Source organism: Pseudochaenichthys georgianus, chromosome 14 (genome assembly GCF_902827115.2).
Source record: "Pseudochaenichthys georgianus chromosome 14, fPseGeo1.2, whole genome shotgun sequence".
Lineage (NCBI taxonomy): Eukaryota > Metazoa > Chordata > Actinopteri > Perciformes > Channichthyidae > Pseudochaenichthys > Pseudochaenichthys georgianus.
In genome coordinates, this window is record NC_047516.1 from 8,199,990 (window position 1) to 8,217,109 (window position 17,120).

Consider the following 17,120-nt stretch of genomic DNA (forward strand, 5'->3'; position numbering starts at 1 on the left):
TAACCCTGAATATCAGCATTTTAAATAAAGATATGTCTGTGCTCTTCATAGGTATAAGGCATTAAAATATACATGCCATTTACGGTCTTAATTGCTCATGTCAAACGATTTGCAGAGTTTCACTCAAAAACAAAAGTGATTGTATTAGAAGACCTGTGTTCATTTTCTGAACCTTTGCTCTGTGCTCGTGATTGAATGATCCAAGAGGTAAGGACATTTGTCTCCAATTTGGGATTATGCAGAAAGACAATTCAGGAAAACCAAGTTTGAAATCAATGGTGCACAGGTTTATTTTATTTCACCTCTTTTCTCTAAAGTGAGAAGTGGAGCTCACTAAAACAAACAAAATTAAATCAGGTATGTGTGCACATCATTTCAAAAACACAAGTTAACAGACAACCACGTTTTGCCAAAAAAACACACAAAAAAACAAAGTTCATTAGATGTAATCGTGCTCTCTCAGGTGTGGTGCCATTTGGACAGGAGCAGAGAGTTGTGCAGCAATCCTGTTCCTTAGGTGGTGTCCAGGACTTTCCTGTCCACATGCTGCGGCAGGGGGAGGACTCTGGTCCCCATATTCAGGGGGGAAGGCTTCAGCATCCTCAAGGACATTGTTCATGTCTATGCACAGATTGTGCAGAAATGCACAACATGCAATGATGTCAGGGGCAAAGCTTGGACTGACCTCCAACGCTTTGAAAAGGGTGGCCCTCCAGCGAGCCTTCATCCTTCCAAATGCTCTTTCCACCACAGACCGAGCCCTGGCATGATGCCTGTTGAATCTGGCCTGCACCTGGCCACGAGGGACCTTGTAGGGTTTGAGTAATCCCACTGGTTTTTCCAGGCAGGGATAACCACCGTCCCCAAGGAGGAACCAACCAGCTGGGGGAAACAGTGCCTGGCAGAAGATGGGGCTGTTTCGCAGTACTCTTGCATCATGAACGGCGTCTGGATAGCCGATGAAGACATCCAGGAATCTCCCAGTTGAGTCACAGATGGCCTGCATCTGGATGGAAGGAAACAGCTTGTAATTGATGTACTCCTTGTGGTACTCGTTTCTTGGAGGTTTGATGTGAATATGGCATCCATCAATCGCACCAGCAGCACTGTGAAATGCAGGACTCTTTGCAAGCTGACAGAAGCCATCTGCAATCTCTGGCAGCTCATCTGCGGTTGGCAGGGAAATGAGGGTCTTCAGGTTGGCCTTTATCTTCCCGGTGACGTGTTTGATGATCCTGTGGACCGTCGATTTGGGAATCCCGAATGCTGAACCCACCACAGAGAGCGATAGTCCATGGGCCAAGCTGTAGAGGAGAACAAGCACCTCAATGTCTTGTCCCCATCCGTGGTCCTTTGGGGAGGAAAGCATCTGCACTAAATACACCACACTAGATCGCTTAACTCTAAAGTCCTTCTTTAGACAGGCTTCAGGGTTGGCATACACGGCGAGAATTGGGGCAGTGGCATTGAGCTGCATGTAAAGACCTTTTCCCCCCTGTAAAAGAAAAGACAAACACAGGACACAGTATTGTTCAATAACTATATTCCCACCAGAGATGTTCACAAGTCTTTTTTTGCAAGTCCAAGTCAAGTCTCAAGTCTTTGGTCACGAGTCCAAGTCAAGTCTCAAGTCTCTAAAAAAATAAAAGTCTCATGTCTCTTCTGGTTGTAATAAGCCTTCTATTGTCTTCTGCTATCCAGTCTGTTAAGAATACTGCACAGCTATATCCAAGAAATTCAAAGCATTTACTGTGTTATTATCACTCCTATATCTATTAGCATACAGTATCAGTACTGATTAGTTGTTTGTTATATGATCACTTTAAACAGGCTATTGCAATGCAATATGAGGAAAAACATCACACTTTAGCTAAATGCAAACAATTATAAGCAAAACACTTCAGAATCAGAAATCAGTATCACAAATACTTTATTAATCCCCCGCAGGGAAACTGTTAAAGGTACTTAAAAGCGGGTAATGATTAACGTTGCCGACCTTTTTTATGTCATGTCAAGAGTTGGATGTCAACGCCACTCAACTCAAACAAGTGTGACAAGCAATTCACTAATCTTTTCAGATATTCAGTTACAAAGCTAGTAGCAAGCTAAGTTAACATTACATAGCTGATGCTGAGCTAAACATGTTTGCTAACCGTCCATATGCGTTAATGTGACTGACCTCTCCGGGTGAGTTTTCAAGTGCCTGATGAAATTCGACGTTGTTGCGCCAGCATCCTTGATTTTGATATTGCAGACTTTGCAGTGTGCGCTCCTTTTGTTGGTGCCGCCGGCGTTTTGTTAGGAGTGTTTGTAGTTGAACCTAATTACAAGCGGTACAGCCGCAGGTGTGCCGCCGGTCGCTATTGTGTTACTACGAGGTAGTAACAGAGGCGCGCACGTCTGCGTAATGAGCCCGGCTAAAATAACTGGATGGCCTGCCTGCCTGTCAGCCTTCCATCTGGGCACAAATTTATCTCGTGCCCTCATTGGTCATGTGCGCGTTCGTGTGTGTTGGAGGAGGCGGGCTCTATAAGGAAGTAGCAGCCTCTAGCAGATTATCTCCGGTTGTGTATTTTCAAATTCTTTCGATCTCGAGCCGGTTTCTCTCAAATGTACCTACCCCACCTTTAATACGCCAAAAATAGAAAACACAATGATTGTTCACGAGTCCCAACACACGAGTCCAAGTCGAGTCTGAAGTCTTTTGGTCACGAGTCCAAGTCAAGTCTGAAGTCTCTGTGTGTGCGACTTAAGTGCGACTCGAGTCCGGGTCGCAGACTCGAGTCCCCATCTCTGATTCACTCACACACACACACACACACACACACACACACACACACACACACACACACACACACACACACACACACACACACACACACACACACACACACACACACACACACACACACACACACACACACACACACACACACACACACACACACACACACACACACACACACACACACACACACACACACAGCTCTGTAAACAATTCTGAGACCAAGTCAAATTAACCTTTCCTTTTTTATTCTATAACCTACTGACAACATTTCTCTGTGGTGGAATTCTACAGACACTATACAGATATACACGTATAGCTTATAAGGAAAGAATAAATGAATGTATATCACAATATATCTAAATATCTATTTGTATTACACATACAAAGTTCATAGGCTACTATATAAGAAATAAAGTGAAGATAATTGTTGTATTAGCAATATTGAAATGTTTACCTGCCACTGGCACATCGCTAAAATGCGCCTCAACCTTCTGCGCCTTCTGTTGGATCTTGCCATTGCACCCGCTAACAGGCGACGGATAGCAACGCAGGTCAATGCAGCCGACAGATGTGGGTTGGACACCATGACGTCCGTTTCCTGCGGAGAGAGGGGAGCCCGTCCCAAAGCTTGCCGCTGTATGTATACCCTTAACCCTTAAAGGTGGGGTAGGTACATTTGAGAAACCGGCTCGAGATCGCTAGAATTTGAAAATACACAACCGGAGAAAATCTGCCACTTCCTTATAGAGCCCCTCCTCCAACACACACGAACGCGCACATGACCAATGAGGGCACGAGATAAGTTTGTGCCCCGATGGAAGGCTGACAGGCAGGTAGGCCATCCAATCCGTTTTGTACTTTTTACAGTATTACGGCTTCTACAGATGACATTTTTGTATGGATTTTTTGTCAAAGCACTTCAGATATTCATTGCTATCGGGATGTTAAGAGCGTTCCATGGAATATAACAAAAAGTGTATCTCGAGCCGGTTTCTGAAACTTACCTACCCCACCTTTAATGGAGGGAACTTCATTCAGCTGTGAGTGTGCCTACAGACGGAGTTCACTCCGTCACGGAGGGGGAAGGTCGAGGGAGTGGTTTGGGATTGGGCCTTACATTGGGAAAGAGTGGTCTGTAACTCGTTGGATAATTTTTTTTTAACTAAATAAACAACCCAGTATGAACACTTGTATAGCCCTTATTAAAAACATTCGGTCCTCAAGTTGTAAAATGTGCTAATAACGTTATTCTGAGAGTTATTTCCCTCTGCATTATGAACGCGCATCTAACCCACGGGACCGCGCCGCCCGGCACGTTCATGTTACGTGTTCAGCACTACATGTGTTTATCTTTACCCATGGATGCACAATAACAACAGACCCATATCGTACATTAGCATAATGACTAGCTAGCCACTAGCTGCTAACTGCCGCCTCGTTAATATCAAATCCATCATAATAACAAATCATTACCATGCTGTCATGAACGCACGGTGCTGCTGTTACGTGTACGCAAATTGATGTGCTTGATGTGAACGAGCATTTTGGTTAAAGTTGCGCATGCGCTATGAGCGCACATACGGGTACTTCTCAGGCATGCCGGGTAATCTGTGACGTTTCACTCTCTCAAAAGTTGGGCTATTTTATCATCATGAGCCAATGAGCAACTCTCATAGGAATGAATGAGGCCCCGCCTCCCACGCTGTATCCAGTTCGGAGGCCCATTCCCAAACCGCCCCCTACACCCTACCCCTACACCCTACCCCTCCGTTTGCGCGTTCATGCGGAGGGTCCGCCATATTGAGGGCTGTTCCAAAGCAACGAGTGTGGAGGGGGAGTGGGCTATCAAGCCCTCAAACAGCGAGTCTGCAGCGGTGCTGACTTGAGACCGGTCTCTACCTGACCGGAGTCACGCTGTGTGTGTCCGTCAGGAAACACGCTGTTTACAAGTTCCAGCAAACATCCACTGATAAATTGCGATGTTAACAACCTCAGGATAACCTCATATGTTTATAACTTAGGATCATACCTGTGTTTAGTCTAGAAAAAGGTAAATGTGTGCATTTTATTATAAGGTTGTGTATATTTACAGACCGTTGCAAAAACTAAGAAGCTTATAAACATCAGGTTTAAAACTAAAAGAGCTTTGAAACACAATGAAAGATGTTTGGAGTTTTATTTGAGTTATTAATTTAAACTTTTTGTCAAGAGATGCTGATTTGAAACCGTTGTTACATACAGTTACGGCATTTCCTGTTTCTGCCGGAGAGAGGGGAGGCCGTCCCAAAGCTTGCTGCTGTATTTACTCCCTCCATCTGACAGGAGGGAGCCTCGTTGAGCTGCGAGTGTGGCTACAGACGGAGTTCACTCCATCACGGAGGGGTAGGGTCGAGGGAGTGGTTTGGGATTGGGCCTTATTATACATCCATGGTTTAAATGCCCAGCATTCGGCGGCACTCAATGACGTAGTATACTTGAAATAGTGGCACTGCAGCAGCTTTACTCAACATTGAGAAACGGCCAGTGACCTCAAATATTTCCAGAACATGGGATCTGCCCCATCTAGGCTATACTCTAAATGGAAATTAAGATTCAGAATAGTCGTATTACTAAGCAGATTAGTTGACAGAAAAGTCTATCCAATAGGTTTACAGAATGCAAGTTGGTTGTAACCTTCTGTGATTATGATAGGTACCCTGACATAATTATCAATGCATATTAATAAAACAATGTCTTGATATTAAGAGATTTAAAATAATGAATATCAAGTTGTTTCCATATGCTTGACTATAAAACTTGCCATTTTACAGGGTAGATTTAGCACACTTAATTAAAGGGCTTATGTCCTCGTTATGCCAGAAAACAACTTTAATCCTATTTCCGAGGTGCTTTTGAAGGCAGCACAACTCGTCAGCCGGTCATAGAACTTTTTTTATGATGATAGTTTCACTCTGCTCAAGCTATTACACGTTACAGTGCAATCTAATAACTGTGGTTACACGTGGGAAAAGCAATATATTTTTGGAGAAGTTACAATACTTTAAAAACATCAATCTTTTTTTGGCTGAACTCCGACCTGGGGGGGCCATGTTGGGACCAGTGATTTTATGAGAGTGGCACATCATGTGGGACAAAAGAGATAAAGACAGTGTTCAACATTTTAATATTTTTAGTTTTGTATGAAGTCATTCATCACACAGAAAACATAACATACATTGGTGTTTTTCTTTAAAAGAGTTGTTTCAGTAGATACAATGTTATTAAATTACATTACGAAGAACAAAATGCATTCCAGTTAACTTTGGCTTGTTACAATACAATACTACCTACAATTGTATTATAATTAAACTCTTCTTGTAGAGGGGCCACCGTTGCATACACACATTTTGAATGAATGTAATTAACATTGTTGTATATGTGTTTTTTTCTGATTGTATTGAAATAATTGTTCAATAAATAAATAAAAAAGCTCCCGCACTGGCTGATGTGCAGAGCTGTACCCCCCCTAGCGGCCGAGGTGGCAGCCGTGCGTGGAGCGTCACAGCGCCGGTGTCCGTCCTCCAGTCAGAGTGAAAGTTGTCTCGGCTTGGAAAAGCTGGGGGTTCGGGGCTTGCTAGTTTCCACCGCCGCTACTTCACAAGCTTTCTCCCGGAGTAATGAGGCGGAAGGAGAAGAGGCTGCTTCAGTTCGCTGGACTGCTCATAGCGGCTCTTCTTTTCCTCCCAAACGTCGGGCTGTGGTCTTTGTACCGGGACCGAGTGTTCGACAACTCGCCCGACACAGTGGAAGGTCCGGGTGGCATCCCCCAGATACAGGTAGGAGCTCGACCGTGGGTGGCTCGGTGCAGCGGGGAGGTCTTAATCCGCAATATGTCGCTTGTCTCACCATGTAACAACTACCGTCAGAAATCCTACAAATGCTACAGTGTTTGTTCGCTGCAGCAGTATCAAAGAACCGCTGCGTACTTCCCCCTGCCCAACAGTTCACCCCCCAATACCATCAACATTTACATTCCCCTACTGTGAGTGTCTGATGTGATTCACAAAATGGACCTTCTTGTAGCACTGTGCAAGCATGGCAGGTCATTAGTTACAGAGGCCAGGATGAATTTAAAGGGGGCCACGTTGCTAACCCAGCAAAGCAGGGCGTCACAGTAAAGTTTCAATAACACGGTATTCAGGAAGTTGTCAAAAAATGTGAAGCAGGCGGTGGGTGCTGCGTTCACAGGTTGACAGGCGTCAACCTGTTAGGGGGGCAACAAAAGGGGTGGGGGGACACTTTGTTATGTATTCACATGGCCATTGGGTCATTGCTTCTTTGTCACTATTTTGTAGATAAAGACAAATTCATTATGAGCAAAACATAACAGTTTAAAGTCAGGGCATGTATATAACTGTTATTGCATGTAAGGCTGGAACTAATTATTTGTTTCCATTGTTAAGGAATCTGTTGGCTAATTTGTATAAGATGTTAACCAGGAGTAACTGTTCTCCCCTGAGCTTGACGTTTTCAACCAAGAATACAAAATCCAAAAATAGTCACATTTGAATGATGTAAAACATAAAACAGCAGCAAATCCTCACAATTAAGATGCTGAAATGAGCAAACACTTGGCATTTTCTTTGGTAATTAGTATCTATTTGATTTTGCTTCATAACTTGATTAACTTATTGTTTTCTTCAGTGTGGAAAAATATGACAAACGTATAGGAAACTGTCAATATGATGCCAACGTTTTTGAATTGGCAGCCAAAGCATTTAATTGTTTTGCTTATCTGATTTGACACTTTTGTTAGTTTTTAGCATTCTTTATCCATGCAAATGTTGATTTGTAGTATTTTTTACATTCATATAATGATGTATTCATATTTTTCCTTGTGACAATGTGGATATACAGTAGGCCATTTCCAGTTGTCATCTTTCTTTGGTGGAATTGATTAAGTTGCACTTTGTAAAAGAGGGTTTCCAATCTTTTTGTCCGAACAGGGGAGACATTTTTTTTGCACAAACAGGATAGAGAAGTCTGAATAGATTTTTTAATAATTTCAGCGTCGGGGTATTCAAGGTTTTTGTTGTTGAGGAAAACGTTAGGAACTGTGTCAGAATGTGTAGAATTAAATCATCGGAACTGACCCTCCAAACCGTACCTAAATTTGGCAGACAATAATAGCCCCTCTTTTTTAAATGAGGCAAATATGCTGAATGGAGGCTTTCACTGATGGCATTTGTGTGTGTGCATGTGTGAGTTTTGGATGGTGAATAGTTGTCTAAATTCAGCAAACTCTCCTGACTGGAAGCATAGCAGGAATGTAATGAAAAGGACCAAGTGAAGGTAGTTTAGCTTCATCTAGAGCTCTTCTTTAAAATATCATGGTACACATATCTCTTAAGGCAGCATACCATTCAAACAATGTGTCAAATAGCTCTGCAAACAATTACATTCATTATAAATTCATTATTAAGTCTGTAAATGTTAACAAATCCCCACCAAAATCCCACGGTGATGTTTTCCATGTTTTGTTGTTATCAGCAGTGAAAGTGAATTTACAGGCCATATTGTGAGAATGATAAAGCCAGTTTATTTGGCACGGATCTTCTCCAAGGATTACTTTTCTTAGCTCAAGTTTGGATTTATATTTTAACAGGGGATGCTATGAATGGGATTAAAAGAACAAACACAAGGCCAGAAAAAGCCTGTTACATACTAGCAAACTTCCATAACAGCTGTCAACCTTGAAAACAGTTTGATAATAAATCGACAGGCGGATTTGAAAATTGAGGCCGAATTTGTATTGGTGGTGTGTTACCAAAATACAGGGAGCAAACATTTGAAACAAGGTTATTTGTTTTCATTAATTTCCAAAGGTTTTAAGAGGATAACCCTTTATTAAGATGTGTTCTCACCTTTTTCGAGAGTTATCATTATTTCTGTTTACCTATTGGTCAAAATTGGAAATGGCTGTTGCTGTGTGATATTGGGCTTCTGCACACTTCCCCTAAAAACTATTTTGAATGTCTTTATTTCAGGAAAGGAAGCCATTGGAGACCCTGCACATTATGTTGTATAACACCATTATGCACCTGCTTTCCAAGACAATACAATATTAAAACTATTCTTTGGATGATATTTGTAGATCCAGAGTCTTCCTTGATTCAATGTTATTTGGATTCAGAAGCTTGTGTTAAATATCACATATTGTTATCTTGTGTTTGCTATCCGTGTACCTTTGTGACTTATCAATAAGGCCTTTGTTTTACAACATGCTGATTGAAAAGGCCCGCCTCTTATGTACACATTCAGGTACATTCCTGACCTTTTAGTTTTCTCAACTTTCTGATTGAACAAAAGGCCAGCCTCACATCAGGAATGTACCTTCATATCTACATCAAATTCTCTCTCTGAGCATTTGATCCTCTACTCACTGTATGCTATGCTAACACAACTGTAGCCATGTCGTAGTGGCTGTAATCAGTTGCCTATGCATAGGGTTCCTGAATGAGTATATCATACTACTCTAGCAAACATGAGCTGCCTCAGACCTTCCACTGTGACAGTGACAGAAAGGCAATTTGCACATTTTCCTTCTCTTTTTAAGGACGCCTGTTGAAGCAGAGGTGAATCAGCTTCCTCCTGCCTGCTCCAGCCACTCGGGTTAAATTGAGGTTAGAGAATATGAGAGCAGTGGGTAGAATTAAAAAGAGACCTCTATAGTCTGAGCTGCTGCTGCTGCTTACTGTGCTGCCCAGCTAACTGTCTGAGTGATTGGATACGGTCTGCTGCAGATGCATGTCCTGACAACAGCCTGGCAGACATGCGAAGGCCTTCACGCAAACTTCTGTTTCCTCATCCAGTCTTAGTTAAGCTGGGTTAGCATCACCAGACTTGTAATACCAGTTGATCCTCATACTTAAAGTTATATCCTTACAAGTCACAAAGCGTAATGTTGTTCAGATTTGCAGATACATATTGCACCTTAACTTGAAGTAAGGACGGTATTCTGTTTAACAAAATGTCTTCCGTTTTTGAAAAGTAGTTATTTAGTAGTATACATTTTACTTCCTCTTGGCGCCTTACACTGTGTCCCACAGAGATGTATCAGCATTTATTTTAGCTGCTTTTACTGTGACTTTTTATGCTTACTTTGGGAACCACGATGCTTCACCAAACATGGAGGAATTTTAATGAGCCCCAGACTCAATTAAAATAGAAAATGTTTACCATGGTGGACTGCACTGTGAGTTAGTGGAGGTTTGAGCGTTGTTGTTCTCCCTTTAAATGTAATTGTGCTTTTATAACCAATGTGGGGTGAAAAATGTTATGCCACATCAAGTAAAGTAAATAAACATGTCATGTAACAACTCCTTGAAACAAATGAGTATATTTTTAAATAAAAATCTAAAAGAGAAGTCTGTCTGATAGAACATCATTTAGTCCAAACTAGGTTTTTTTGGTTACACAGAGTTTGTTGCTAGTGAGTCACATGGAGACTCCTCATGCACGGCAAAACACCAATTACAATTATTCTAGAGGAATTTATGAAATAACCAAAGAAGGGAATGCCAGTCGTTTACCACTGCCTTACAATGTGAGCAAACATCAAAAAGAAAAGTTGATGGCAAAAAAGAACACATTGGATGCATATACATATTCGCGCTATAGGAAGGATGATCCAGATTCAATTTTTGGGGCACATGCCGCTGTTTTTTTCTTTTTCTTTGGCTAACTGGTTGTTATCCACTCTGATAAAAGTCCAAAAGACGAAGTGTGCACTAGAAGGAAAGTTGGCGGAGATTCACGGCCCTGTCACAGAGAAATGAGAATCATACAGGCTTCTCTGCACTGGAGGCTACATTTATGAGCCGTAAACTGCAGGCTGGATTACTGTTCATTCATCACGGCCGGACCTTGTGCGTTTCATTCTGACACATGTACAGTACACACACACACACACACACACACACACACACACACACACACACACACACACACACACACACACACACACACACACACACACACACACACACACACACACACACACACACACACACACACACACACACACACACACACACACACACACACACACACACACACACACACACACACACACACACACTGATTTTAAAGCCAACAGAAGGCTGTTCATATTAATGAATATAGCTCAGAGTAAACTGATATGTAGAACATCTAATGTCTTTGATTCTGTATGGATATTTAATTTTTTTTTTTTATTTACATTTGTTTTTATATTCGGGATTGTCTCTCTGTCTGTACACACAAACTGGAAGATTGACAATGAAGTTGACTTTGATCTGAGGACAAGGTGAAATCTTGCTGAACAAATGTGTTCAGGGCTTGCCACACATAGACTTTACTTGGGCGGGCCGCCCAGGTATATTAACGTCCGCCAAAGTATATTTCGCGACCCATTTAGGTTTCATCTTTTTTTATCCATCCACGAGCACGACGCCATCTGCGATCGATGAACTGCCCCTCTTGTACCTGTTTGCTCTGCTATCGTGTGAAGCGTCTGCTTTGATGCGCTCCGCAGCGAGTTGAAGAAGAAGAAACAGTTCATGAGCGTGCTCCACTAGCACCCCCCCATCTTTGGATTTCTCATTTCTGCCTCTGAAGTCACCGCTTGTTTAGCTGCCGCTTCCCAGTGAATGTATTACTCTATAACAAACTGTTATTCTGAATAAATACCCCCAGAGCTTCAGTCTGATTTTGAATTCCCAGGCTGTCTGCTTGTGATGTATTCCTGCACAATGCAAATCAGATATTTGTTTGACCCCTTTGTCCTCCAGGGCTCCCACAGGCCTGAGGAAAACATTGAAAGTCTGACATTTGTCCCTTTGAGGGAAATAAACAAACACTTGATGCTTTATTCATTTACTTTGATATATGCAAACACATGTTGGCTTTAATAAGGTTGCAAGTATGTGTGCTGAGACCTGATGGGACCCAATGAAATAAATTCATGAGAATATTTGCTTTGTAGCCCAAAAATCAGCCCTCTCAATATTAAGATATTTGAATAATGAAAACCAACATTATATCAACATTTGACAAGTAATGTAGCGTAAATCAGTGTTTCGATGGTATCTCCTTTCACAGTTTTCTCTGTGTTCACATTTTTGGAAGATTGAGTTGACATGCTTTAAAATGAAATCCCAGCAAACAGTCCAAACTATACATTACATGTCATTTAAATGTCCCAGATTTCAATGTTTTCCTTGGTGATCCGTACGCGTGGAACCATTTTGACTTGGAGCTGTCTGTCTGTTTCCCCTCTGCTGCTATTCTGATAAACATTGAAGTTGAATATAAGTTTAGCCCGTGGTTCTGTGAAAAATCGCTCCTTTCTGCTCTGTTGACATCATGTGGGAGAGACGGAATGATGTTTCATGCCAATAGCAGGCAGTGATTTGAGAACGCTCGAGGCGGCACCTAAAGGATGCGCAAGTCAAAAGTGCATTGAAACAAAATTGAGAGGATTTAGGCTGCCCGTGCAAAATCGCTCTTACGGATTGCATCACACATGCATACGAGGGGTTTGAGGAAAAAACAAGCCTCCTCAAGGCACATTTTGGAATCGGGAATAATTTAAGTCTGCAGTGAATGTTCTTATGTCTGCACACAAGTGAGGGAAGTGGGGGCTCTCTGCAATAAAGAATACACATCAACTGTGAATCCTGTGAGGTTAAGAGCTATTAGAGGGGCTGTGAGAGTAGGATTAAGACAATTTAATATGGTTTACGATAACAGTTGTGAGAGTTCATTAGAGTTTATTATGCTGAAAAATAGTTAGTGGTGATGACCTCGTTTGTCTTTCAGAGAGTTAAATATTATAGAGACGGAAGTCCAGACAGGGCATGGTAAAGCTAGTCTTGAACTTGTAAAATAAATTCATGATGTTGACACTTACAGTTACTTTCTTGAGACCTCCATCTTTTTTGATCATCATACTTGAACCCTTATTTTGTGATCTTTAGGGATGCTTCGATCGCCAATTTTGGGGCCGATCGCCGGAATCAGTATCGGCCGATGCCGATCCGATCGTGTGGGCCGGGGCCTATGGGGATCTTCCATTTAAAGTGATGTTTAAAACTCAGTTAATGGGGCTCATTCACTGGCGCTTCCACAAACAACAACCAGCATAATTATTACATTCAAATGAAGTATATTATTCAAGTTTACATTAACTTTGGATAATAACACGGGAGAAATGAGCGGAAGCGCTCTCTTTTCCTCTCTCCCTCCCTCCCTCTCTCTCCTGACAGCCTGTCAGTATCTCATGCAGCTCACTGATCCAGTAATGAGTGACCCGACAGTGAAGAATACATAAATGTATAACTAGTTCAGCTTCTTCCAGAGGTAGATCAAATAGCTAAGTGTGTTAGGTCTAACTCTTAGTGTGTGTGTTGCTCCACTCATCGGTCCGTCACAGCGGGCGGAGCTGCAGGATTTCTGCTTCACACACGTTGCATACCGCTATTTTATTGTCATTTTCACCTTAAAATACTGCCAGACCAGTGAAGCCATTTTGGCGAGCTTGTTTTGCTGCGCACTGAGAAAAGTATCATGTATTTTACGTCATGCGATCGGCTCTCGCGATCGGCATTTTTAGAGAGCACCGATCGATTGGCAGAGAGTGAGTATCCCTAGTGATCATGACACAACAAAAACATTATTTGCACGTAATCCTGAAAAAAAGATTCCCTTTACAGGATAATTATGGATTTCTTACAACTTGTATGTTATTCTTCTGGTTCTAGCCTTAGTTTATTTGTGTAACGATAAAGTTAGCCAAAATATTTTGGAAGACAAATAAAGGCAGATCATGACCATTCAAACTGCATTTGAATCATTCATCTCTCTTTGTTATTTGACCATTTTAACTATGACGATGGCCCCTACCAATCCCAATGCTCATCAGATTTACAACAGTGGGGCAAAAGTGAACTCTAGTTGATTTGAGATTTCGAAGTCTCATGGCTACCGTAAGTTTACATCAGGGGATAAGCTGTTACGTCAGTGCCTGATGCAGCCTCACTGAGCTCGGGGCTAGCTGTGCTGCTAGACCAGGAAGTGAGATTGTATCTTTTACTCTTTAAGCCTCTGGAAAGGAGGGAGACTGAGGGATGAAAGTCATTTGCAAAGACTAGTAGAGTTACTCGTTGCAGACTTAAGTCGTTGCACTTTATCACTCGGAGCTAAGAGAGGAGGGGAGGGGAAGAAACACCTCGGGAGAAAGAAAGGCAGAGTGAGCGGGTAAAAGCGGTGTTTGTTCACAGGCTGACTTTGTTGGAGAGCGTTTCCTCCCCAGGTTCCTCACACAAGGCAGACGTTGACTCGCTGCTGGCTGCAGAAGCTGCTCTGTATGCCTGTCAGGGATCGGCTGCCCCAGATCAGTGCACAGAGCCAAATGAGGGACAGGTGCAGCAGACAGCCTGTGGCTACGGAGTGAGGAGTCATGCTTTTAATTACAGCCACGTGGGTTATGGAGCTTCTTTTTCTTTTGCTCAGATGATTAAACTAATCCCTGGACACCAATTTAACACCAGCTCTGTGCTTCACAGTGCTGAGCCTCTCAGAGAATAAGATCCTTCAGCAGCATTCAGCATATATCTTCTTCACACTCACACCAACCATGGGTCAGATTATGAACATCTTTGTGCTCTAGAATACATTTGTGTTTGCACACAATTTGAAATATGCAGTGTTGGCACTAGTCTTATAAATCTGTGCATATGTGTTGCTCAGCACTGTATACTATGTAGCGGTAGAGACTTAATAGACTTGTGAGGTTGCATTTTTAACCAGCTATGAATTCTATTCCATTCATTTGATTTGATTTAAAAAAAAAATATATATATCTATATAACTCTCCAAGGGTGAATTGCATTAGGATAACTGTACCATGCAGGGTCGTTGGAACTTGAACAATTTGGCACTGAAAGTCAAAATATCTCAGCGAGTAGTATACATTTTTAGAATTTCAAATAACTAAATAACTCCTTACGTTGTAGATATGAACACTGACTCTGACCCTTGTACTCCTTATTATCAGCCACTGATAATTTCGATTACATTTGAACCAAAGGCCACTACTACTACTGCTGCTGCACTGCTCTGTTGAATGCTCCTGTTAAAGACTGCCATTCAGACCGTTCTTTTTACTGTCGTCTAAAAAATAGACCTGGACTTTTTTTCACCTTAACCTGTTGTGTTCAGTTATATTGTTTTTGGCTGGGTGTTTTATTTTTCCTTCCTGAACAACTCTGTGTGTACTTGACCACAGTACCTGACCCATGATAAATGTAGGAACCCACAAGTTTAGTTTTTCTAGAGAGATTATTCTTTTATTCTTCTTCCAGCAGTATGCTTTGATAAGTGATGTTTTTTAGAAGCTCGTACTCCGTGGTATTTAGGCAATCTGCTGTGTACTTTGTGCATATTAGATAAAAGCTAAGTCTCTATATGTGTGCAACGACAAAGCAGAATATTTTCACATTGCCTGCCTGGTTGCCTGGCAGTAAAGATCCAGGGATAAGGCAGTCATGGAACAGTCATGACAGTAAAAACAGCAAAGCTTCATGGGAATGGAGGAACAGTTTGAGTGTCCATAGCAGACAGACCATTTCACCTAAGGCAGGTTTCTGTCACTCTATGGTCTTCTCCCTCAGCTGTGCCACTTCAAACATATTGGGAACACTGTGGTGTGTTCACATGCTCTTCTCTAAACTGGTAATTATCTTATTTGGGCAGTGACCTAAATCAGTTTCCTTGTTTGAGGTTCAAGTATAAGGAAATACAAAGGCAATTCTACAATGCTGCAAATTACAAAACTAATTACAATATTTAACATATCTTCAAACACTTTGTTCTTTTATTTGGTGAAATACCAATTGGGAATCTTGTAATGCCTGATTGGTTTAATGTATCAGTCGCTTAACAAAGTAAATGGAGCTCCAGACATTTTTTTTCTCATACAAACAAAGTGAAGGTGCAGGATCTCATACACTGGGAATTGAACCTCAAAAAAACATGCTGACCCCTGCTCCAACACTACAGAAAGACTGAAATGTCACCCAGTGGCCCATAGAAAAGTTCAACTTATATATATATTCTATACATTTTCTCATGTTTAATATACGGGAAGGACAACCTGTTGGCAACTAAGTTTGACTAGTTTTGTTGCCTTCGTGAAAATGGAGCCCAGTTCTTTTACATAACAATTTGGCTGCCTAAAAGTACATTTTTGAAAAGTTGAGCATTGAGGTCAGCAGATAGATGAATCACTGCAATATACCATGTAATATTAACTGGAAAAAGAAGAATGGGATCACATAGTGCAGGATTTTTTTTTGGAAAAAAGACAAAAGTTGGACGCAGAAGTTGTGCTGCAAATGCTTTTAGTATTGTCTGATTTCCTGCCATAGCCTGATTACCCAGAACAACCTGTTTTTCTTCTTTGTGTAAGATTGTGAGCGAGGAGATGGAGGGTTTAACCTCTTTTTTCAGCAGCTCTACAGCAGCTGTTCCTGGAGTAGTGTAGGCTTTATTTTCGACTTTCTTCGCCCACATTCCCTCAGTTCTGGATTGAACTCCCAAGTTTCCAGAATGAAACCTTTTTCTCTCTCACCATTAGGCTACAGCGGATGCGTCTCTGAAGCAGTCAGTCTCATTTTCTAGTCTTACAGCACTTTTTTAGCAATCAGTCTGCACATACAGCAGCACTTCTGAACAGCTGTTTGAAGATTGACGTGCTGTCTCCGGGAGAAATTGCTGAATTTGTTTGCTCTGCTAGACCATGGCTTTCCTTACTGAGCCACTAGCAGGAACAGCAGGTGATGTCACTGTTAGCATGTATAGGGCTTTGATCATTTCATACACACACAGTGTTTCCCACAGATCTGAAATATACTTGGGCGGGTGGTGGCAGCGGGCGGGGGGGGTGCCCGAAAAAAAAAAAAGTTTTAACAACATGTTTATTTATTGACTTTTCATTCCTGTATAATCATTTTGCGCAAAGATGGCACTGTTTGTCAGAGCACTTCATCCTTCTGGGATTTCATGAAGAACAGCTCCAACGCCTGTGTGTATGGGAACACCTCTGGTGCTGGTCCATTAACCGACAGATCTGTTTCCCACATATATGAAATATACTTGGGGGGGGTGGTGGTAGTATAGCGGGGGGGGGTGGTGAGGTGACGTGCAACAACATTAACCTTTCTGTTGGTCGCTTGTTAGCAGACCCTTCACGCGATGGCAGAGCGAACAGGTACAGGCAGGGCCCATAATGATAGCCCTATAGTTTAAATCT

The 17,120-nt window shown here is 41.9% G+C and overlaps 2 protein-coding genes across 2 annotated transcripts in view; one reads left to right on the forward strand and one right to left on the reverse strand.

The window, feature by feature from the left end:
• Positions 1 to 439: 439 nt before the first annotated feature.
• LOC139435144 (putative nuclease HARBI1) lies at positions 440 to 3,374 on the reverse strand. Its single transcript, XM_071205516.1, has 2 exons — positions 3,243 to 3,374; positions 440 to 1,495 (listed from the first exon to the last, which is right to left on the reverse strand). The coding sequence occupies exons 1-2, from the start codon at positions 3,372 to 3,374 to the stop codon at positions 440 to 442; spliced, it is 1,188 nt and encodes a 395-aa protein (XP_071061617.1).
• Positions 3,375 to 6,337: 2,963 nt separating this feature from the next.
• Positions 6,338 to 17,120, forward strand: part of LOC117459019 (polypeptide N-acetylgalactosaminyltransferase 10-like) — an 82,689-nt gene continuing 71,906 nt past the window's right edge. The window contains exon 1 of the mRNA XM_034099849.2: positions 6,338 to 6,603. Within this exon, the coding sequence (XP_033955740.1) occupies positions 6,445 to 6,603 (159 nt within the window). The 5' untranslated portion in view covers positions 6,338 to 6,444. The remainder of the gene's footprint in view (positions 6,604 to 17,120) is intronic.

Excerpts from the sequence above, each read along its gene's own strand:
- LOC139435144 (XM_071205516.1), bottom strand. The coding sequence starts at position 3,374 with ATGGTGTCCAACCCACATCTGTCGGCTGCATTGACCTGCGTTGCTATC. Across the intron at positions 1,496-3,242 it reads TAGCGATGTGCCAGTGGCAG|GGGGGAAAAGGTCTTTACAT; the intron begins GTAAACATTTCA and ends TTTCTTTTACAG.